Source organism: Arabidopsis lyrata (genome assembly GCF_000004255.2).
Source record: "Arabidopsis lyrata subsp. lyrata unplaced genomic scaffold ARALYscaffold_6, whole genome shotgun sequence".
NCBI classification, from domain to species: Eukaryota; Viridiplantae; Streptophyta; class Magnoliopsida; order Brassicales; family Brassicaceae; genus Arabidopsis; species Arabidopsis lyrata.
In genome coordinates this window covers 22,997,124-23,019,166 of record NW_003302550.1, presented here as the reverse complement: position 1 = coordinate 23,019,166, position 22,043 = coordinate 22,997,124, and the positions used below count along the sequence as shown (strand labels likewise).

The 22,043-nt window shown below is 33.1% G+C and overlaps 3 protein-coding genes and 1 long non-coding RNA gene across 12 annotated transcripts; all 4 read right to left on the bottom strand.

Moving 5' to 3' along the window:
- Positions 1 to 4,563: 4,563 nt before the first annotated feature.
- LOC9308834 lies at positions 4,564 to 7,176 on the bottom strand. Of its 7 annotated transcripts, none has more exons than XR_002331003.1 (6): positions 6,799 to 7,176; positions 6,354 to 6,714; positions 5,348 to 5,392; positions 5,104 to 5,277; positions 4,960 to 5,031; positions 4,564 to 4,710 (listed from the first exon to the last, which is right to left on the bottom strand). XR_002331003.1 is itself a non-coding variant. In XM_021020833.1 (5 exons), the coding sequence occupies exons 2-5, from the start codon at positions 6,582 to 6,584 to the stop codon at positions 4,657 to 4,659; spliced, it is 393 nt and encodes a 130-aa protein (XP_020876492.1). In that variant the 5' UTR covers positions 6,585 to 6,714; positions 6,799 to 7,174; the 3' UTR covers positions 4,564 to 4,656. The 7 variants fall into 7 exon arrangements, 2 of the variants coding, with proteins under 2 accessions (XP_020876492.1, XP_020876491.1); XR_002331002.1 differs by having other exon boundaries at positions 5,104 to 5,226; XR_002331005.1 differs by having other exon boundaries at positions 4,960 to 5,022; positions 5,104 to 5,226.
- Positions 7,177 to 12,628: 5,452 nt separating this feature from the next.
- LOC9308833 lies at positions 12,629 to 13,726 on the bottom strand. Its single transcript, XM_021021550.1, has 4 exons — positions 13,716 to 13,726; positions 13,243 to 13,618; positions 12,986 to 13,138; positions 12,629 to 12,823 (listed from the first exon to the last, which is right to left on the bottom strand). The coding sequence occupies exons 2-4, from the start codon at positions 13,588 to 13,590 to the stop codon at positions 12,629 to 12,631; spliced, it is 696 nt and encodes a 231-aa protein (XP_020877209.1). The 5' UTR covers positions 13,591 to 13,618; positions 13,716 to 13,726.
- A 101-nt stretch (positions 13,727 to 13,827) lies between these two features.
- Positions 13,828 to 15,851, bottom strand: LOC110227245. 3 transcript variants are annotated; one of them, XR_002331015.1, is made up of 4 exons: positions 15,707 to 15,851; positions 15,462 to 15,614; positions 14,440 to 15,294; positions 13,828 to 14,230 (listed from the first exon to the last, which is right to left on the bottom strand). It is a non-coding gene; the product is annotated as an uncharacterized LOC110227245 (long non-coding RNA). The 3 variants fall into 3 exon arrangements; XR_002331016.1 differs by lacking the exon at positions 13,828 to 14,230 and having other exon boundaries at positions 14,301 to 14,717; positions 14,803 to 15,294; XR_002331014.1 differs by lacking the exon at positions 13,828 to 14,230 and having other exon boundaries at positions 14,301 to 15,294.
- A 2,712-nt stretch (positions 15,852 to 18,563) lies between these two features.
- Positions 18,564 to 20,623, bottom strand: LOC9308832 (polyprenol reductase 2). Its single transcript, XM_021020770.1, has 6 exons — positions 20,203 to 20,623; positions 19,557 to 19,906; positions 19,259 to 19,493; positions 19,089 to 19,187; positions 18,931 to 19,002; positions 18,564 to 18,839 (listed from the first exon to the last, which is right to left on the bottom strand). Exons 1-6 carry the CDS (start codon positions 20,368 to 20,370, stop codon positions 18,735 to 18,737), a joined length of 1,029 nt encoding a protein of 342 aa, XP_020876429.1. The 5' UTR covers positions 20,371 to 20,623; the 3' UTR covers positions 18,564 to 18,734.
- Positions 20,624 to 22,043: the final 1,420 nt, after the last annotated feature.

The following is a 22,043-nucleotide window of genomic DNA, read 5'->3' as shown; positions in this document are numbered from 1 at the left end:
CACCACGGAATCTCAGTATTGACACTATTTTAAATAGTGCTGAGTTATACTCATTCATGGATTTGAATTCTTGGAATATGAGATTCTTTCGATCGAATCGGGCTTTTGGGTAATAGCACCGTATTTTTTTTTTCAACTCTGTCCTGAGGTCCAGAGGATTCTTAATAGTGAGGTACTGATTTTGAGACTCTCATTGAGGTGATGGCGTATGTTAGTAATCGCCTTATATCTTTCTCTTCTGGTGGCATTGTTTCCTTCCACAATAGATTCACCAAGCCCTTTTTCCTTTAGGACAATCTTAGTGTCCAAAGCCCATTTTAAATAATTGTCACCAGAGGCATTGAGTGCCGTGTATTCATAATAGTTGATTTCTGATATCTATAATATATAGAGTTAAATGAGAACTCATGTAATCGGTTAGACCAAGTCATGCGGTATTTGAGACCGAGCCATGCTTGTCTTCAGCAAGTGTTTTCTAAACAATCATGTTATATATATATATGGATAAGTATCATGGCAATTATATGGATGAAATCAACCCTAGAAGATTGATCTAGTATGCAACAACCAAACAATCGGATCATACTAGATTAGGATATTAGGATTTCGCGGTTAAGTTTTAGGGTTTTAGCATCCGCGATTTATAGTACTAGGGTTTTTGCTAGGATTTCGGTTTTATGTATGGAACTTTCTATTTATGGAAACTTTCCTTATATGGAACTTTTCTTTTATGGAAAATTTCTATTTCTCATCTAGAAAGAAATCCTAAACAATTATGTACTTTAGGGTTTTGGAATATTTCCTTATGAAGGGGTTTCTTATTTTGGTAACTTTCCATTTTGGGAAACTTGCTATTTTAGGAAACCTTTTATTTTGGGAAACTTGCTATTTTACGAAACTTTCTATTTCTGTAAACTTTCTTTATATGGAACTTTCTATTTCTGGAAACTTTCCATTTATAGGAAGCTTGATCTTAAACCGTGACTTAGGGTTTATTAAAACCGATTTAATCGAGGATTTAGGGTTTCGGTTTTCTTTTGGATTATACCAAACATAAGTCCGGTTTTAGGTCTATAATCAAACCGCAACTTGCAGTTAGGGTATCGCATTTTAAAATCGCGATTAGAATTAAACCGGTTAATCAAACCGGTTATGTTCTGGTTAAGGTTTCGGTTTAGAATTAAAAACGGAAATAGCGGTTTGGTTTTCACGATTAAAATCGCGATTAGGGTTTATATTTATGGAGGTTTTATGGTATGAGAGAACAATCAAGCAAACCGGTTTAACCGCGTATATGATGAATAATAACTTTAATATGCTAAATTTATGATTATCAATCAATTTATAACTCAATCGTAGCGTGTGACTATAATTACTCTTTCACAGATTATTATAAACAATTTTAATACGTAAGTAATAGCGATTGACTTACTACTCTTAATGACAAATTAGCAATGATCAATACTCAAATATAATTAAAAGAAATACTATATGTAATATTCGGTCTTAGAACAGTTAAGCATAATTCAATTATGAATCAAATTTATAGCAATAACGTGATGAATTAAATAATAATTGAAATATGTTAAACGTAGAGTATCAATCAATCTACGACTCCGACATATCAAACGTGTAAAGTAATATTGTTTTCTTATGAGAATTAATTAATACAACATGACTATAATAACTAGGAAGATCAATAACATAGACTTAGGTGCTTTTAATAATAAAATAATATATTATATGAACAGATCTAATGCAATGATAAACAACGATCGAAAGCACATGGATCAGTTTTGTATCTTAATTAATTAAGCATGACAATATTGACTAAATGAATCAAACGTAGACTTAGATATTATATGAGACTATGAACATAATAATATTCAAACGATCTTATGCAACGATTAAATAAACAAAACATGAACCAAACAAACAATCATGCAATAACGATCATTATAATAATTAGGATACGATCTGTTTAGAAAGTATGAGTGGATCAATTTATATATTAAACTTGAGGTTACTTACCTCGACGTGAAAGATGAGATCGGAAACGGACGAAAACGGCGAACGCTTTTGTTTGCTCGGCGGCTAGGGCTCGTCAAGTTTAGGGTTAGGTTTTTTTTTTTTTTTTTTTTTTTTTTTTTTTTCGAGCTTATGTGCTGATAACGTGTTGTGAACTGTGTCTTTCATTAATAGAATAGGAGATATATATACAAGGATAATAGCAGGATACAGAGAATAAGGTAAAACCCTAATGGGCCATGGGCCGGTTATGGAGTCCATCCATATAGTTTATAACACTAAGTGAATTCTATTTTTATCTAAGTATTAATAATACCTTTATTTATAAAGTTGCAAATTATCCACTCACTTTAACTTTTACATAACTTTCATAAAATTATGATATTCTTTCAATTAAACATTTATTATGAAAAAATATATTTCATCATATAAAAATAATAAACATAATAGATTTTGTTTAACTATCGTCATTAATGTATTTTTCCCCAAATGATGTTAATTTTAGAGAAATTGCACTAGATAACCTAAAAAAAAACAAAACTAAATATCTAACCTCTAACCCCCCTATTCACTCTCTTTCTCTTCCTATCTCTCTCTACCTTCTTTCTAAAAAACTAATTTTTCTTTTTTTTTTGGGTTATTCACCTAAATCACCCATAATTTTATTTATTTTAATCATAAATAAAAAAATGTTAAAAGTTAAAAGACCATTTTGCAAATAAAAAAGTTCAACTCTACCATAGAGGATGAAATCAAGTTTTTCTATATATAGAGTAAAAATAGCAATATTTATTTTAGATATGAAAATAGAGGTGTGTTCGAGTAAATTTTATTCTAAAATAAAATTTAGTGGAGATAAAAATAAAGGTGAATTGGAGATGCTCTAACCACCTCTATTTTTGCCTCTAAACTCTATTTTAAAGTAAAATCTACTCTAACACACACTCTATTTTCACTTCTATGAGCATCTCCAATGTATACCTCTATTTTTTCCTCTAGTTTAGAAGCAACTATAAGTTAGAATTGATTTTGCTCCAATGTATGTCTCTAAAATTGAGTTATTTCTATAATAGAAGAAAAAATAGAGATGTATATTGGATTACTCTATTTTTTCTCTATTTTAGAAGTATACATTGGAGCAAACTGGACTCTAAAATAGAGTTGTATCTAAAATAGAGGAAAAAATAGAGGTGGACATTAGAGATGGTCTAAAATAAAGATTTCTATTTTTTGCTCTATATATAGAGGAACTCTATTTCGTCCTTTATAATAGATAAACTTTTTTATTTGAAAAATAATCATTTAACTTTTATCTTTTTATTTAGTTATGATTAAAATAAATAAAATAAGATTTTGGGTTGATTTTAGAGGTTTTGGTATAAATATCTATTCTAAAATTTGAGACTACTATTTTCAAAAAAGAAATTATATAAAGTCTTATAAACATAGAAATTATATATATTATGAAAATTTTGTAAAAATTAAAGTAAATGGGTCCATTTGCAGTTATATATATATAATGTATTAATACTAAAATAAAAATAGAATCTATTCGAAATATTATTTTTACAAGAAAATATAGAAGAATATATTAAAGTAAAAACTATCTCTATTATAGAGTTCCTCTATTTTATTTTAGAGATAAGAATAGAGATATACATTAGAGATAGTTTTAGGAAAGATGATCTATATTAAAATTGGAAATAAAAGATATTTACACTGCCAACTGAGTTTAAAAATTTATTTCCGTAAAATTCATTGAATATTTTAGAGTTAATGAATCAAATTTAACTAAGGATTATCAAATAACTGGTTAGGTATTTTTCATAGTTAAATTTGATTTATTAAATAAAGATTAGCTAACTATTAACTAATCCGGTGATATTGCAAAAGATAAATTCTCTCAACTCAATTGGCAGAGCGTTGAGGAACGAATCCAACAACAATAGACAAGACGGTTTGTTGTGTTTATGTTAATAACAACTACTTTATTTTCTCTGAATTGTTAGAAACATATATATGAATGAATGATTAAACAAACCCACGTAAAAAAAAAAAAAAAACAGAGAGAATTAAACTAGCCTTATTATCTTGCTTGTGTTTTTGGAGACGTACATACACCATCTCTTCCCATGGTACTCACGAAAAGTTTTGCCCCAAAGCGCATTCTGTTCCAAACTTTGATACCTTTGAATAGATAAGTTAAGGGGTTGTTCGTTTGCTCATTTGGAATATGCATCTAAATGCTCCATCCAAATGATCTATTTAGCTAATCCATCTGAATGATGTTCGTTTTCATTTTTGGTAGTCATCTGGATGATTCATCTAACTGTTTTTGGTTAAAACTTTGTTTGTTTGGTTGAGAACCATTCTCATCTAGATGTTTTTGATTAGAAAAATGACTAAAATGCTCATGTTTTCATCTAATTATATTTTAATTTTTAATCTTAACTATATTAATTTTAATTATTGATCAAATATATTTTACAACCAAACAAATTTTAAATTATTATATTTGACCTTTATAAATTTCCATTTTCATGAAATTGATTTTTTTATAAGAACCAAAACATATGTTATGACAATTAACGAAGAGCCAACATCATTACCAAACATAAACTTCAAAAATCAATACAACCCAAGCCTCATATAGAGCATCTCCTTTGTCAAAGTCTTCAAATTCTGAAACAAAAACAAAGCAATCGTCACACAATCATCATCATGACAAAACAAAGCAATCTCAATAGCCTTAAAGTTCAAGAGGCTAAGCAAGATCCCAGAAGCTAAACTTTTTTGTCATAACCAAAGATAAATTCATTACCACTACTTTTGGTGCATTTACTAAACCTATCAGTACAAACAAAGATTTGATTGAACAGAGAACCAATTACTATTGAAGAACAAGTAGAGATTATACGAATAATGACATACCTTATTCTGGTTACCAGTTCCAACACCACCATCAGTCTTCTCTGCCTCAGCCTTAAGATCAACCTGCAACATCTGCAACAGACTTCATACGATTCTTAAAGTTGACACCAATTCAACACCGAAATTCTCACAGAAAATCCCTACCAAAACTCAGCTAAAGTACCAATCTTATTGAACCAGAAGAGATTTAACAGAATCCCGCATAGCCTCCATAATTCTGTCACCAGAAGGTACATATGGAACATGCCCATCATTTTCATCACCATGCTGCTCATATGATTCCACCATTTCCCAATGTTTAAAATCACTATCTTCTTGCTGTGAATCTCGGATAAAATTATGTAACAATAAGAAAAAAAGGGATCAAAGAAAACAATAAGAAACCAACCTTCTTCTCCTGACCTTGTTGCATCGTCTTTAAAGCAAATTTAAACTAGCAAACAGTGGGAAATGAGGAGAAAAGTTAAACTAGCAATAGATCTATAAGATAACAAACACAAAGGGAAAGATATAAGATAAACACATCTAAGGCCTACACCACAAAACCAGAACAAAAGAAGAAATATAAACCTGAAGTTATTGTTCATGTTTTTAGAACAATCTACCAATGACAAACAACAATACACATTTTATAGACTGTCTCCAATAAAGTGAATAAATGACAAAAGAGTTTAAGAATCTGTAAAGGCTTTAGAACAATCCAACCATAAGCTTAAACAATGCTAAGATTCCATTATCTAACCAAACCAGAAACACAAATTTAAGATTCCATTCTCATACAAATTGAGCTTAGGTTTTATCGGGTTTTAAGCTTCAAGAGATCATATATTCTCTTGTGACATAACAAGAAAAGAAAAAGGTACAGAAAAAGCAACGACTAAACTATATTTTATCAAGAAGCAAATTAAACTAAAGCAACCAAAGCTTTCATAACCGACGCAGACACATAATCAACAAGTAATCCAAAATCCAGTATCAACCATTTGAGTTCTATAACACTCTAATGCTCCAGATTAGCTTGTATTTCTTGAATTAACGTTCATAAACATTAGAGAACACACACTTAGCAGAATTAAGAATAGTCTATTGTGGCTCCATACATAAACACCAAGCAGCATACATATCCAAAAATGAACAGGACACAACTAATTACAAGCTCTACCAAAAACAAACCAACCACTGATTCTGTGAGGCATTTTATCAAACACTTGGTTGGCATCAACAATAAGAACAAAACAAGTGAAATTTGGACAAACCCACAAGGTGAAATCAAAGGAAGCATATGCAGAATCAACAATAACAAAAGCGAAGAACAAAGAGATGAAGTTGCATCAAGACTGAGAGAACAAAATCGACGAGACTATGACACGACGAATCTGTGAGAGAGAACTAACCAGGAGAAGGAGTCGAGAGAGAAATCGAAGCGAGAGAGAGCTTCGTCCGCCGAGAGAGATCAAAATGACGTGTGAGAGAGAACAGAGCTTGTCGTCGCCGAGAGAAGAGAAGAAAATCGATGTGTAATTGTTGAGTTTCATTAGGGGTATTTTTGACATTTCCGGCTGACTGCACCAATCAGACTCGGTCAAAATTTTCAAAATTTTCAAAATGAGTTTAGTAAAGTTCATTCAACTGATTCATCTCAATGATCTGTTAAATGGTCAAAAAAGAGCATCATTTTTCATCTCCATCTGGATGATCCATCTCAATGGAGAAACGAACAGCACCTTAGCCTTCTCCATGGCTCCACGTAAAATCCTTAACCACACACGTTGTACTAGAGAAGTCACCATCTCAATCTCATAGAATTTTAGCTCACATTCAAAACCAAAAAGATTGTACCTTGCTCTCGATCAGCTGGCGTTTAACGATGCTATAAGTTTCTAAAGCCTCCTCCTCGCCTGATGAAAACTGCTCATCGAAGCTGTACACATCCCACTCGGGCTTCACGCTCGTCAATTTTGGCTTTGCCATCTCTGCCTTCTTCAATCTCACCATCGTTTTCTTCCATGGATTCTAACGACGCCTCCAATTTTCTCAAATCTCCTTCTATCTTTCGTCTTGGCTGTGCATGGTACCATGATGCATAATATAATGATCAAGTAAACTAAGCCAATTGAGAAAGTTTAAATATATTATTATTACATCTTGTGGAAAACAGAGAGTGAAGATTGAAAGGGATAATTCATTGAATAAGAAACTATGGCTATATAAAGCCTTACAAAGCTAGGTTGCATGGAATCAGAAGCGGGTACGCGGAAGCGAAGCGTTTGGAAACGTGGAAGCGATTTTCATAGAAATTATAGAAAGTGTGTACGTGTTGGAAGCGTATATAAAAATTAATATATATATATATATATATACATATATAATAAACATTAAACATTATATGATATAAAAAATTATAATTAACATACAAACCTAATACATAAATTCTAAATATCTCTCTATATTTAAAAATCAAATAGTGTACGTTTACAATAGAGAAAAGTCAAATAGTTCAAAGTCAAAAATTTAAGATCATTCTTCATTCTCATTTTACTAATTCCATCAAATAAAATTGTTTTAAATTTTTTTTACCAATAAAAACATCATCAAACTCAAATTTCTCAAAATTAATTTAATTCAATTAATTATTTCAATATCTCCCTAATAAATGATCCATGCTGCTATCATTTTTCTAACTATGATATTTTAAAAAATAAAATACAAAATTAGTATGCAAAATTAGTTGTGGTTTTTCTTTTTTTGTAAAAAAAAACTATCAAAAATAATTTCATATTTCTTATTTATTTTGTGACATCAAATTTTTTAAATGGAATCGCAAGCTTCCAAAATAGAATCGTAAGCTTCCAAAGAGCTTCCAAAATGAATTTTTTAGAAGCGTTATAAAAGCGAGATTCCGAAAGCTTCCGAGAGCTTCCGATTCCGACTAAGATTCCGAAGCGGGAAGCGGACGTCCGACGAAGCTTCCGTGCTTCCTAGTTACAAAGTAGTACTGAATCAGCTAGAAAACAGGAAACAACTCTATCACTACTTCGACTCACACGTTCTCCTATAGACTCGGATCGGACTTAATTGATCCTTGACTCCTAACATCAAGACTAATTCAAATGACACTAACAAATCTGTCCAAGAAACGTGTGATATATTTACACAACTGCCATCCGATTCTTAAAGAGAGATTTTTGTGTTAATCCATTATTTTTCAAAGACTTAAGAAGACTGTCTATGAGTCGGACAATAAGAGCATCCTCATTACACAACTCTACAAAATAATTAAAATGAAAAATTTCTAATAATATTAGTTATCAACTCTTAAAAAAAAAAAAAAAAATTTACTTACATCCTAACATCTTGCAATCCATGAAAGTTCTCCATAGAGATTTCCAAAGATGCTGTCTCCAACTTATCATAAATTATTTTAGTCTATCCCGATATCATAAAATATTTCAGTCTATCCCGTTATCTAGTCCTAATAACTCCTAATCTAACGATTTTCTTAAGTCACTTTATCAAACTCAAAATGTATTGATTAGGAATTAAAAGATATATTACATATTTATGAAGTCCAATATCTTAATTAATGTGCTTGATCGGTATATTCATATTTCTGAATGAAAACTTTATCTTTTTGACTTTGATATGATAAGTCTCTATAGAAAAAATTACAACGATAGACGATGATAGATTATGAGTTTACCTTTATTGAAAAATGCACATAAACGTGTGTCTAAAAATTAGTTTGGTCAATATAGTTATTAATAATTTTATATAATATATTTTCGTGTTGATTAATAGGATCAACGATAAACTATAAAGTTGTAAAATGTCTAGAAATTTGGCTGTCAGCTCTAAATAACTTCATATAAACATGAAACGAATATTAGTGGAAGAAATTAGAAACATGCTATGAGATTTGTAAACTTTTTGAAAAATCAGAAACATTCGTAGATATTTTAGAAAAATGAGTCATGAATGATACCTAAATTGATGAGAATTCTTTGATTTTGTTTCCCAAAATTTTAAGGGAGACTCACAAAAATGCCCTTTTTCAATACCCTTTTTCAAAAATGCCTCCTTTGGATGTCCATTTTTAAAAATATCCCTTTTATGTACAAAATGACTAAATTACCCTTCTTTTAATAAAATATATCATAAATATATAAGGAAATATAACAAAATTAGGTCAACAAAATACAAAATATTTTTTGGCGGGAAAAGTGATCCCCCAATTTTTCCCGCCAAAACACTTGTAAAAATTTGTAAAACCTTTAAAATACCTTGTAAAATTTTCCCGTAAAATTTTTTCCCGCCAAAAAATTTTCCCGCCAAAAATTTTTTTTTGCGGGAAAAGTGATTCCGCAAATTTTTTGGCGTTAAATTTTTGGCGGGAAAAATTTACAAGGTATTTTAAAGGGTTTTTACAAGGTATTTATAAGGTTTTACAATGTATTTTAAAAGGTTTTACAACGTATTTATGAAGTATTTATGAGATATTATATGATTTTACAAGCTATGTTATAAGGTTTTACAAGTTATAAGGTTTAACAAGTTTTTTATAGGGTTTGACAAGTTATAAATACCTTATAAAACCTTATTAGTACCTTGTAAAACCTTTTAAAATACATTGTAAAACCTTACAAAACACTTGTAAATACTCCGTAAAATCTTTAAAATACCTTGTAAAATTTTCCCGCCAAAAAAATTTCGGCAAAAAAATTGCGGAATCACTTTTCCCGCAAAAAAAAATTTTTGGCGGGAAAATTTTTTGGCGGGAAAAATTTTTACGGGAAAATTTTACAAGGTATTTTAAAGGTTTTTACAAGTGTTTTGGCGGGAAAATTACGGGATCACTTTTCCCGCCAAAAAATATTTTGTATTTTGTGGACCTAATTTTGTTTCAAATAAGGGTAAAATGGTCATTAAAAATTAAAAGAGAGCAAACTTAAAAATGGACTCTCAAAAGAGACATTTTTGAAAAAGGGTATTGAAAAAGGGGCATTTTTAACAATTTCTCAAATTTTAAATTTAGAGCCAAAAACATATCAAAATTGTTAGAAAAAAATCAAAAGAAGATGAATTAAAAAAAAAAAAAAAAAGTGAGAGATGAGAATGAGATTTATGAGACAGAGCACTATATCCCCGGTTAGAACCTTTAAGGAGTCATAACGGTTTGGACTTATATGAAATTACATTCTTTATACATATATTGAACTAACAACCAAATGTAACAAATTTTACATGTAAAGCTTATCTCTCCCTAACAATTGATGATGATAAATACAGATTATTTACTTGAAATTATAGGACAGTAAAGAGAAAAAGTTTAAGAAGTTATACCATCTCCAATAATTTATTTCATTTTACGTTTTACAACTGAACTTTTCTTTAAAATGACTATCCTCTCAACATCATGTTTTTATAATTGCATCTATTCATTTATAGTTATGTTTCTTCATTATATTCATTTTGCTATCTAGTATTTATAGGTATATACATTTTTATCTATATAATTATTTATTTTTTCCTAAATAACTATCAATTTTGGTTATTAGTTAATTTTTTCCGAGGATTGTCTCTCTTTAACATAACTTACTTTAAAATATTGACTATTTTTATCATAATGTTTTGTTGAATATATTTATAATTATTTAAAGATTTGAAAAAGTACGTCTACAGCAATTAGAGTGCATCAAAGTCATTCCTCATGGCCTGAAATTTTTTTGGATAATTTGACTCTATAACCAACAAAAATTTATAAATTAAGAAAGTAGCACTAGAAAAAAAAAAAGGTGATATTCTTTATAATTTATGTAATAAAGACAGATTTAGTCCCTCTCAATCTCTCTCTCCCTTCTCTCTCCACGTCCCTCTCTTATCTCTCTCCCTCTGTTCTTCTCTCCTTCCCTCTCTCTCCACGTCCCTCTCTTCTTCCTCTCTCCCCCTCTCTTCTTTCTCTCTCTCCCCCTCTCTTCTTCCCTCTCTCTCTTCACGCACCTCTTTTCTCTCTCTCTTCACGCCTTCATTTTCTTCGTGAGACTGAAAGGACTTTATTGTCTTTTCATACACCACATGTGCTACTCACTTAATATCCAAGATTATGGTGTTATAAATTTAATAACTTTTTCAAAATTGGCTACTTTTGCAAATCACCCAATTTTTTTTCTTCTACTTTATCCTCCTACAATAAGCAAACATAAACTAGTTCAGATAAGAAACATGATAACAAACTAAATGATGATGCAAACTTAGGATAAAAAAAGGTTACCGATTGGATTTTCCTTGAAACAGGTTACTCCAAAAAACAGTAGACGGTGTTGAGCTTACAAGCTCCACAAAGATTTCATTGTTATGCCCTAGGATGACATAAAAACCTTTGGCTCTCAGCATGTCGACACCACAAACGCAATCGACGTCGCTTGTGGCTACCAGAGCATTTGCAGGTTCTTCGTAGTCATGTAAATGGTCAAAAGCCCAAGTGATCATCTGGGCAAGCATTGCCTTATTCCCCACTGTCTTTAACGCCTCTATGTGCTGGAAGACATATAAACAACAACTGATCAGTATTTAAAGCCAAACAGAAACTACTACAATTGACAATTGAAAAATGATGAGTTTTATACCGCTTACTATAATTTTTACAGTTATGTCTTTACAATTGCATCTATTTATTTATAGTTACGTCTCTTCATTATATTCATTTTTGCTATCTAGTATTTATAGGTATATATTTTGTTATCTATACTATTATTTATTTTTTTCCTAAATAACTATCAATTTTTGTTATTAGTTAATTTTTTCCGAGGATTGTCTCTCTTTAACATTACTTAATTTAAAATATTACATATTTTTATCATAATGTTTTGTTGAATATATTATATAGTTATATTTTTAATTATTTAAATTATTAAAAAGTACATCTACTCATTATAATTCTTTGTTTAATATTTTTTGTTTATGATCACATCTTTTCACCATAATATTTTCTATTAATAATATAAATCTTAGTAACTGTTTCTGAGGGTTAGTCTCTTTATCATAATTTTTCGTAAAATATATCTTGATTTATTGTTAATTTTTTTTTTTTTTAATTAGCTCAATTCATTATGATTTTTCGTTTGATATATTTTTTTTAAAAGATTTTTGAAATCATTTCCCTTGCGACATCGCGGGAAGTCTGATTCCTAGTTTTAATAGAAACGAAAAATGCTCTTACTAATATTAGTAAAATTTTGGACACATGATAACCAAACAAAACAGAGGGAAATTATTAAAAACATAAGTTGAAATGCTGAATCCACTAGAGCATTAGAAACTCTATAATCTGACTTTATATAATAGTGCCCTTCGCCAAGTCTATCCTTATAGGTCCCCCAATCCTAGGTCACAAAAAGAAACAGAATGAAACAAGTAAGCGAGTAAGCGAGCCATACCGATAACCAATTCGTTATTCTGAAATCATGCATGACCTCAATGCTTGGCCAAGACATTTTGTTGTGATGGGTCATTCTATTTTTCTTTTTCTCATATCGTCATACATCTATATATACATGACAAGCACCGTATAATATTGCATAAGGCAAAAAGAATCTCGTTTCTCTAAACATGTTTGAGCCTAAACAGAGCAGATCAGAAATTGGCTAAGAGCAATCCCTTAAACAAGTTTGGTTTAAGGCTTTGGTGTAGGAGCCGGTCTACATAGGATGGGATGCCTCTTTCTGTCTAAAGTAACCATACACTTGGCTTGATACTCAACAAGAGGTCCATCTGGCTTCTCCCTAGCCATAAATGTAATGTATGACTTTGATCTCGGTCCTGCGCGATAATAACCTCTCACAACTTCAACCAACTCCACATTCGAATCCTAGAACCACAAAAAAAAATGTTAATGCCAAGCTGAACACTTTTCAGGGTTGAAAATTCCCAAACCCTAGCCAGAACACTACTTGTAAATCCTGTCAACCTAACCTAACCATTGCTACTGTTAACACCCAAAGATAACCTAAGAGACTGAATCCGAACTAACCTTGTCCTTGTTGAGTTTTTGGAGACAAACATAGACCATCTCTTCCCAGTACGCGCGAAAGTCTTTATCCGTAAGCGCTTCCCACTCCAAGCCCATTGGTTTTATCCCTCTGTAATGATCAAAGGGCCTAAGCGCTGGATCCCCGTAAAATCCCTAACCACACACACACAGACGTTGTACAGGAAATCAGCATCTATTAAACCACAAAGTTTCATGAATTTAGCTCAAAAAAAAATATTCAAAGCACTAGGACGTACCTTGCTCTCGATCATCTGGCGTTTAAAGAGGCGATAGTGTTGTATAGATTCCTCGGAGAAAGGTTCATCCTCGGAGGAAAATAATACCTCCGGAGAGGAATAATACTCTAAACCATCGAAGCTGTCCACATCCCATTCAGGCACCTTTAAGTAATCTATTCCTCCAGCCTTACGCTCCTCAACTTTGGCTTTCCCTTCTTCAATCTCACCATCGCTCTCTTCCTCCTCCTCCTCTTCCGGGTCGAACTCAGCCTTACGCTTTGTCAGGCACGAACTGACAACCACTGAAGAAGATGCTTCCATGGAATCTTCTATCGTCGTCTCTTCTGCGCATTGATTGAGAAGCATGACGATCGAGCAAACCCTAAATCCCTCTCTGTTCCGAGCCAATTACGAAAAGTGATATCCCAAAATCTTGAGATTCTTTAGAACGAAGGATGGTATTTAAATTAGATTTTAAATACTGTAATTACCTTCTGCCCTGGAAACGCCATCCTAATTTCCTTTTCTTTTTTTTTTTTAAAAAAGTAACTCGAATTTTAGTTGGATTTTGTAGAATAACTTCTTTTTTTTTCCTAGTCAAACTAGATAAAATTTTAAAATTTTATACCTATAAATGGAGAAAATAATTCAACAAATACAATGGCTCAAGAAGCCTCTGCTACAAATGCCAAGCGGGAAACATGAAAGAAACATATAGAAGCTTGCACAACACTTGAGCAACTAAAGTTGTGGTGCTAGCTAAAACGTGAGACGAGGCCTTGGAAATCAGAGAGCACACTAGGTGTTCTACAGCTCGAAAATGCTGCATCCAGAGACTCGGCTACAAAACACCGACTTATCAAGACCTGGGAGCTATGAGGAAATCCCCAGCTTCTGAGAGGGTGTGGAGTTGCGAAACCCCACCACTTCTCAATGAAGAAATCTGGTGTCGAATAATACCCAAATTTGTTTTTTTTGTTAAGACTATCCTGTCTTATCTGTAAAACTGTGTATTCGAGATCAAAAAGAGTCATACGAATTGAACTTGGCAGAAGTTTTCAAATAACAACCTCATATTAAGGTAAGAGAAGCTTAGCTTAATCGAAAATTCGAAATCATCACATCTCAAACAGAGGGAACTGATGTATAATATAGGGCAGGTTCAAATGAATGCGATTAGTTCAAGGATATTACAACATATTAGAGAGACAATACCTTCCCATGGAATAATAAAAGGACGGGAGGGGCGTGGAGAATTGAACCAAAGCTCCTAGGCGACCTGATAGGTTTGATACCATTAACTGCACACAGCAGTAAAAAATCGCAATGAAGCGAAAGAATTGCCACTGGATGGCACACAAGGAAACGAAGCAACAACCAAATCTAGAAGGCTGAAAGCTTGAACAAGAGGAAACGAAACAACCTTCTTTCCCTCAACTTTGCTGATGTGTTCAGATCTAGATCCGAAACATACCTTCGATATTGGTCAAGTCCTGGGAACCAAACAAACGCGAAGAAATGTATTTGGTACTATCCTAAAGTGTTACATCCAGGAGATTAGATCATTAAAAAAAATACCAATAATCTGACTTGACATGAAATGCCCTAGTCCTCTGAGTCCCATTTCCAGTCAAAACAGAACAGAGAGAATAAAATGTCTACTAGTAAAAGACGTGTATGCAGTCTGTCCTCCATGTGAATGAATGCTGGGCCAAGACATTTATTGAGATGGGTCTTTTTCTCATCTTACTGCGAAACAAGAGACTAACTGGCCAAATACTGTACTTAAGAGACACCATATCTCTAACAGAGTATGCCGAAAGCAACTATGATATATAGATATAACTAATCCCGTTTGAATCACATAGCAATCTAAAACTGGCTAAAAGCAGGAACCGGTCTACAGAGGATGGGATGCCTCTTTCTGTCTAAAGTAACCATACACTTGGCTTGATACTCCACAAGAGGTCCATCCGGCTTCTCCCTTGCCATAAATGTAATATATGACTTTGATCTCGGTCCTGGGCGATAATAACCTCTCACAACTTCAACCAACTCCACATTCGAATCCTAGAACCACAAAAAAAAAATGTTAATGATGCTAAGCTTTGGTTGAACACTTTTCAGGGTTGAAAATTCCCAAACCACTACTTGGAAGAAGCTAGTAAATCATGTCAACCTAACCATTGCTACTGTTAACACCCAAAGATAACCTAAGAGACTGAATCCGAACTAACCTTGTCTTGGTTGAGTTTTTGGAGACAAACATAGACCATCTCTTCCCAGAACTGGCGGAAGTTTTTATCCGTAAGCGCTTCCGACTCCAAGTTCATTGGACATATTCCTTTGTAATGATAATATGGCTTAAGCTCAGGATCCCCGTAAAATCCCTAACCACACACGTTGTACATGAAATCAGCATCTATTAATCCACAAAGTTTCATGAATTTAGCTCAAAAAAATTCAAAGCATTAGGACGTACCTTGCTCTGGATTATCTGGCGTTTAAAAATGCGATAGTGTTCTAAACCTTCCTCGGGTAAAGGTTCCTCATCGGAGGAAAGTATCGCCTCCGGAGAAGAATAATACTCTAAACCATTGAAGCTGTCCACATCCCATTCAGCGACCTATAAGCAGAGCGGGACCAAAGAAATGGGGGACCCATACGAATTAAATAAATAATAATATCAAATTTTTTATAAAATAATAAAAGTAGAGTAAAAAAGAATTAGTTTAAGCAAAACTCTTAACTGTTTTAGAATTTTTTAAAATAAAAAAGTTTTCTCTTATTCGATGAAATAAATCTAATGGTTTGTAAAGAAAAAATAACTTACTATTTCTCTTTTATTATTCAATTGTATATAATAATTATAATTTTTTTAGACACACATAACATTTTAAGATCTATAAACAATAACTAATATACATATATACAAGAAAACAAATTATGTGGGGCCCTTCTAAAATGGGGGCCCCATTGCAATGCATCATAATAATGTCCTTAAGTCCGGCTCTGCCTATAAGTAATAATCTGTTTCAGCCTTAGGCTCCTCAATTTTGACTTTCGGATCACTGGGTTCTTCATTCTCGCCATCGCTCTCTTCCTCCTTCGGGTCGAACTCGGCCTTACGCTTTGTCGGGTACGAATTGACAACCATTGATGAAGATGCTTCCATGGATTCTTCTATCGTCGTCTCGGCTCCGCTTTGATTAAGAACCATGTTGATCGCGTAAACCCTAAATCCCTCTCCCAAAAGATTTTCTACGATGGTATTTAAAATAGATTTTAAATCTAAATTAGGTAATTACCTTCTACCCAGAAACCTTTTATGATATTTACGCAACTGCCATCCCAACGGTTTATGAACGAGAAAGACTGATGATGATAATAAATTTATGTTAGAGCGAAAAATTGTCAAAGGTATATCAAAATTCCCTGAAAATCTATTTAACAATGACAATTGGAATCAAAAACTCTTATACTAAGCAGCAAATAATACTCTAAACCATCGAAGCTGTCCACATCCCATTCAGGCGCCTGCAAGTAAGAGCATCTCCAATGGTGAGAGTCTTCCATGGACTCTCACCATTTTTTTAAGAATAAAATTTTCAAATTTATGAGATGAGAATTTTTGTTAAAAAATTTTAATTTTGCAAAGTCCAATGGTAGACTTTTTTTATAGGGTTCTCAGGACAAAATTAAATTATTTTTTAATTATTTTATTTCATAAAACTGAAAAATATTACAATTCATAACATATTAAACATACAATAATTTCATATATTTGAAAATAAATTTGCAAAAAAAAAATAAACGATTAGTTATTCTGTTGATTGTTGCAAAATTTTCTCCATAGATGTTCTTACCAATTACGATCCAAGCTGAATCGATTACTCTCCATCCATTGAATTTGGATCTCGGTTCGGTTCCGGTTCCGGTTCCGGTTCCGGTTCTTTCGGTTCTGAAGTTTAGGATCCATTTGGATATTTTTCTAGATATTTTTAGGTATTTTGGATATTTTTGGGTATTTTCAGATATTTTTGAGTATTTTTTGGATATTTTAAGTATTTTTTTTATATATTTTCTAAATATTTGTTGGTATTTCGGGTATTTTAAGCTATTCGATATAAAAATAACTAATATTTTCTGATATAAACTCATATTTCGGGTATTTTCGAGTATCTGAAATATTTCGGTTCGGTTCGGTTCTGGTTCTGGCTCTTTCAGTTCTAAAATTTAGGATCCATTTGAGTATTTTAAAATTTCGGTTCGGTTCCGGTTCGGTTCTTTTTGTTTTGGTTCTGGTTCGGTTATTTTGCCCAGGCCTAGCCATCGCCATCGCTGGCAAAGAGAGAGAGAGAGTCGGGTTTTTTTTTTACGCGTGATTGTGTTTTTTTTGTTGCGTTTTTTTTTCTTGTTTTGTCTAAAAATCGACCAATGGTATGACGTCACGTCATCGTCTCTCTTGCATCTCAAAAGCTCTCACAAGAGAGCTCTCTCTCTTCATATAACATGATTTTGATTTATTTTTAAAAAAAATTTTCATGAGAACCATAGGAAAGAACCCAATATATGAACCATTGGAGATGCTCTAAGTAATCTAATTCAGCTCAAGCTCTTCAATTTTGGCTATAATACATAATATTCAACTATTAATTTTATTTTATATAGGGTTTTTATCTCTTTCTTTTTACGTAAATATTAATTTTCTTCTTTCGCTCTGTTTATAAAAATTAAAATTTGAAAACTACTTTTAATTTTATTTTATTTTAAAAAAAAATTATTATATATTTATATTAATATATGACCCCTATGTAAAATAATTCTGGCTCCGCCACTGGTCTACAGAGAATGGGATGCTTCTTTCTTTCTGTCAAGAGTAGCGATAGCCCTGGCTTGATACTCCACAAGAGGTCCATCCAGCTTCTCCCTCGCTCATCGGAGGAAAGGTCCGAATCCGGAGATGAATAATACTCTAAACCTTCGAAGCTATCCACATCCCATTCAGGCGCCATTAACATATCAAATTCAGCCTCACACACGTCTGTTTTGGCCTCCTCGTCACTGTATATTCGCTCTCATCAGCGTCCACGGATTCTATAGCTTCCATCAACTTACTTGAAAACATGATGATCGACTGAACGTCTAAACCCTAAATCCTGTAACATGTGAAATATTTACACAACTGCCATCCAGTTTGGTCCTTAAAACATTTCCTTTTTCTTTTGTTTTTGTTTTGCTCAGTTAAAACTTAAAAAGTGTCAAATTTCTGTTCCAATGGCAAACAGATTCAAGCATTTTCATGATTACAGAATCTATACTATATAAAAACGGCTAAATGCCAAATTCACAATCTTGTTTTTGTCTTGAAATGAAAAAAGCAACAGTTTTATAATGATGAGAATTAAGAAGCGTGGCTAATTACAACACAACAAGGCACCACAAATCTTTGATCTTCAGAATCCAGCATTTACAGAAACATGAAAAAAAGTGTTCTTTCTCTTAACCATTTAGTAGACATAAGGGAAAATGGCATGGCGATTAGCCGGATAGTTCTCAAACTTCCGGAGATACCAACGGTGCGTTTCTCCAGCGGCGTATGTCAGATTAGCAGCCTACCAAAAAAAAACATAACTCATAATCCAAGCAACCTTTAGAAACAAAGCAATCCATTTGTGATCATGCAAATAAGAGAGTGCACCGTACCACGAAACCAAAGAGTAACCAGATGGTTATATCTGTTCCTCCACTCGCAATCAGTAAACCCGCATACAAAACCTAAATTTTAGAGCATCATATCATTAGAGAAGAGCTATAAAAAAAACAGAGAGAAGTTTAGATATCTACGAGGGAGGATTTCTTACGATTTCCGCCAGGAAATGCGGACAAGAAACCATCCCAAACCAATCTCCATACGGAATTATGTACTCTTTCGCTTGACTCGGATTTTCCCGGAGCGATCCCTGAAATAACGTTTTGTATTTAACAGGATCAAAAACAGAAACATTGAGCAAAAACTAATTGTTAAACTTACAAGAATGGCATGACAGCGGCGTTGATGTATCCATCCCCAGAGAAAAATGGCTCCACCAATCCACTGGAGTGATCCAAGCTTCATAAAAGGACTTATAGATGATAACAAATTAAATTCAGGTGCTGAAGTATGGCTTTTCCCATTAGCAATGAACTCAGCCACATGATTTCCGGCGAATCTTGCTACCTCTGGAGCGATATTGGAGCAGAGTGACAAAGGCGCTGTTACATAGAAACTAAAAACAAAAATTAAAGCCAAACAAAAAGACTATCAAACTATAATATAAGAAGAGACTTACAACAATCCTGCGAAATAACCGAGAATGTGCATCCGAGCGGAAGGGCTATATTTGAATACATAAAATGACTCTATAAGCCGTCTCAAGACATGGATTTCCATCAGAAGAAGAAGAAACAGCGCTCGCCACACTTTTAACCGATGCTCAACAGGAGTCATATGAGATTTATAAAAGGAGAAAACATGGGAACCTCCGGCTAAACGGCTTGCAATGTCGGATAACTGGAACTCCTCAGAAGATAAAGGCGCCATTTTGCAAGCATACATCCATGTTGCAGCAAGAAGGAGAGTCGTCCACACCACTCCAATTACATAAAAGTGAGCAAAGCATTTCTGAGGAATTGTAAACTTCTGCATAGAGAATTACACATCTGAGTTACTAAAACAAAGTTTAAGCCTTTTCAACATTTAACAATCAAAAACAGAACAGTTCTGAAATTGAAACCGGAGATTCAAGCTAAAAGTAGTATGCTTTCTCATTTTCAATCGGATTTACAACAACAATGATGATTAAAAACACGATTAAAGAGTAAATTAGCAAAAAAAAAAACTGAAAAACATCTGATTATAAGAACAAAGTTCAAACCTTTTTCACATCGGCCAGATATTCAAACTTAAAATTTTCACAGAAAACTTTAGACGAATACCTGAGAAGACGGGTGAAGAATCTTGCCTCTCCCAGCGAAACTCAAAACGAGTTCACGAAAAGAGTTAAGCTTTGAACTGGGTATCGAAGCAATCACCAAAGGAAGTATCGAGACGATCCAAACGGTGATCCAAGCGGCTCTAACCAACCACACAATCTCTAATTCCATAACTTTTGTTTTCTTCTCTCTGAATCACAAATAGGGTTTAATCAATTTGACTAAAAGATTCCAAATCGGAGGAGAAAAGTAGTTTGCCGGAGACAGACGCAAAATCGTGTGCAAATTGGAGAAATTTGATTGAGAAGCAATGAATTTGCGACGGGGAAGTAATGATTTCTTACTATTTTCTTCAGTTTTCGTGCGAGGGAAAACCAGTTGTGAAGTCAGTGTTGTTCTTTTGACAATGCTTGTGAATTGTGATAATCTCGAATTAAAACTCAATGAATTCATGTTTAATTGTTAATTATGTAATTAGGGATAAGAACAGAAACGTTAACACAAAAAGATGGATTTAAAAACTACGTCACAAAACACTCGAATCATTTTCATACCCGTACTATCTCCATCGTGGATTTTCATACCTGGATAATTTCGTAGGGTATTTTACAACCTAAACTTCAATAAAATTTAAATCTCATACCTATACTTGATACAACGTGCAAAAATCAGAGTCAATCTAACGGGTGTTAGTCAACTCCGTTACGGTGCTGAGTCATCGTACATGTGTACGCTGACGTGTATCAAAACGACGTCGTTTTCATACCCGTACTGTCTGCGCCGTGGATTTTCATACCTGGACAATTTTGTAGGGTATTTTACAACCTAAACTTCAATAAAATTTGAATTTCATATCCTATACTTGATACAACGTGCAAAAATCGGAGTCAATCTAACAGGTGTTAGTCAACTCCGTTACGGTGCGTATCGAAACGACGTCGTTTTGATATGTGTTCTCAAAGTTTTAAATTTTTTTTGCAAAACTGGGGACTCGAACCCGCGAGCCGTTTAATACATGTATTAAAATTGAGGGGAAAAAACCCGAAAAAATCGCCATCTAATTTTTTTTTGGCCGTTTAATACATGTAGTATTAAATTTGGAATAAAAATACTTCTTTTAATTTCGGTTGTCTTTTAAAACCTTCATATTTTAAAAATTGGTAAAATTGTACCCCTGAGCTAACGTCTGTTAGCTTTGCTAACGGAAGTATTAACTGTAGTTAAAACTTAACCCATGCTGTTTAAGCATATATATAAAATCTCTTTTCTAAATTTTATGAGTATATTGTCTTAGTCAGATGGTTTAACATGGGTTGACTATCTTATTGAACTTGGGTTCGATTCCACCATCTATCTTTTTAAACGTTTTTCTTTAATTTTTAGACATCAAAACGACGAAGTATGATGACTAATCAGTATCTGAACAAAAACAACCAGATCTAGAAAAACACTTGTCTAACTACCAAGATTCCTTCTAAAGACCTTCTTCTTCAAATCGTCTCGCCGCCGATTAGATCTTGAACATCAATTGGCACCGGAAGCCCAAGACGAAGCTATTCCATGATTCTTTCGAAGACAAGTACATGGCAAGGGATTTGTAGAACTTCTTTTTGCTCATATCCATACTCTTGAGCAGATCGGTTTAGTAAACCGATGAAAACCGGATGGTTAAGTAGCTCGGCGCTAACGACGAACCTCTCCATCTCGTCACCTACATAGACCAGTACGTGTCCTTCAGGAACTGAAGCAGACCTCTTCAATATCGGTTACACGAAAAAATCGCCATCTAATAGTAATATAGAGCGATAATACACGTAGTATTAAATTTAGGAATAAAAATAATT

Excerpts from the sequence above, each read along its gene's own strand:
- LOC9308834 (XM_021020832.1), bottom strand. The coding sequence starts at position 6,584 with ATGAACTTTACTAAACTCATTTTGAAAATTTTGAAAATTTTGACCGAG. Across the intron at positions 5,032-5,347 it reads AACAAGGTCAGGAGAAGAAG|ATGTTGCAGGTTGATCTTAA; the intron begins GTTGGTTTCTTA and ends AGTCTGTTGCAG. Across the intron at positions 4,711-4,959 it reads GAACTGGTAACCAGAATAAG|AATTTGAAGACTTTGACAAA; the intron begins GTATGTCATTAT and ends TTTTTGTTTCAG.
- LOC9308833 (XM_021021550.1), bottom strand. The coding sequence starts at position 13,590 with ATGCTTCTCAATCAATGCGCAGAAGAGACGACGATAGAAGATTCCATG. Across the intron at positions 13,139-13,242 it reads GCCAGATGATCGAGAGCAAG|GGATTTTACGGGGATCCAGC; the intron begins GTACGTCCTAGT and ends GTGTGTGGTTAG. Across the intron at positions 12,824-12,985 it reads AAAAACTCAACAAGGACAAG|GATTCGAATGTGGAGTTGGT; the intron begins GTTAGTTCGGAT and ends TTGTGGTTCTAG.
- LOC9308832 (XM_021020770.1), bottom strand. The coding sequence starts at position 20,370 with ATGGAATTAGAGATTGTGTGGTTGGTTAGAGCCGCTTGGATCACCGTT. Across the intron at positions 19,494-19,556 it reads GGTTATTTCGCAGGATTGTT|TTTCTATGTAACAGCGCCTT; the intron begins GTAAGTCTCTTC and ends TTTTGTTTTTAG. Across the intron at positions 18,840-18,930 it reads GGTTACTCTTTGGTTTCGTG|GCTGCTAATCTGACATACGC; the intron begins GTACGGTGCACT and ends TTTTTTTGGTAG.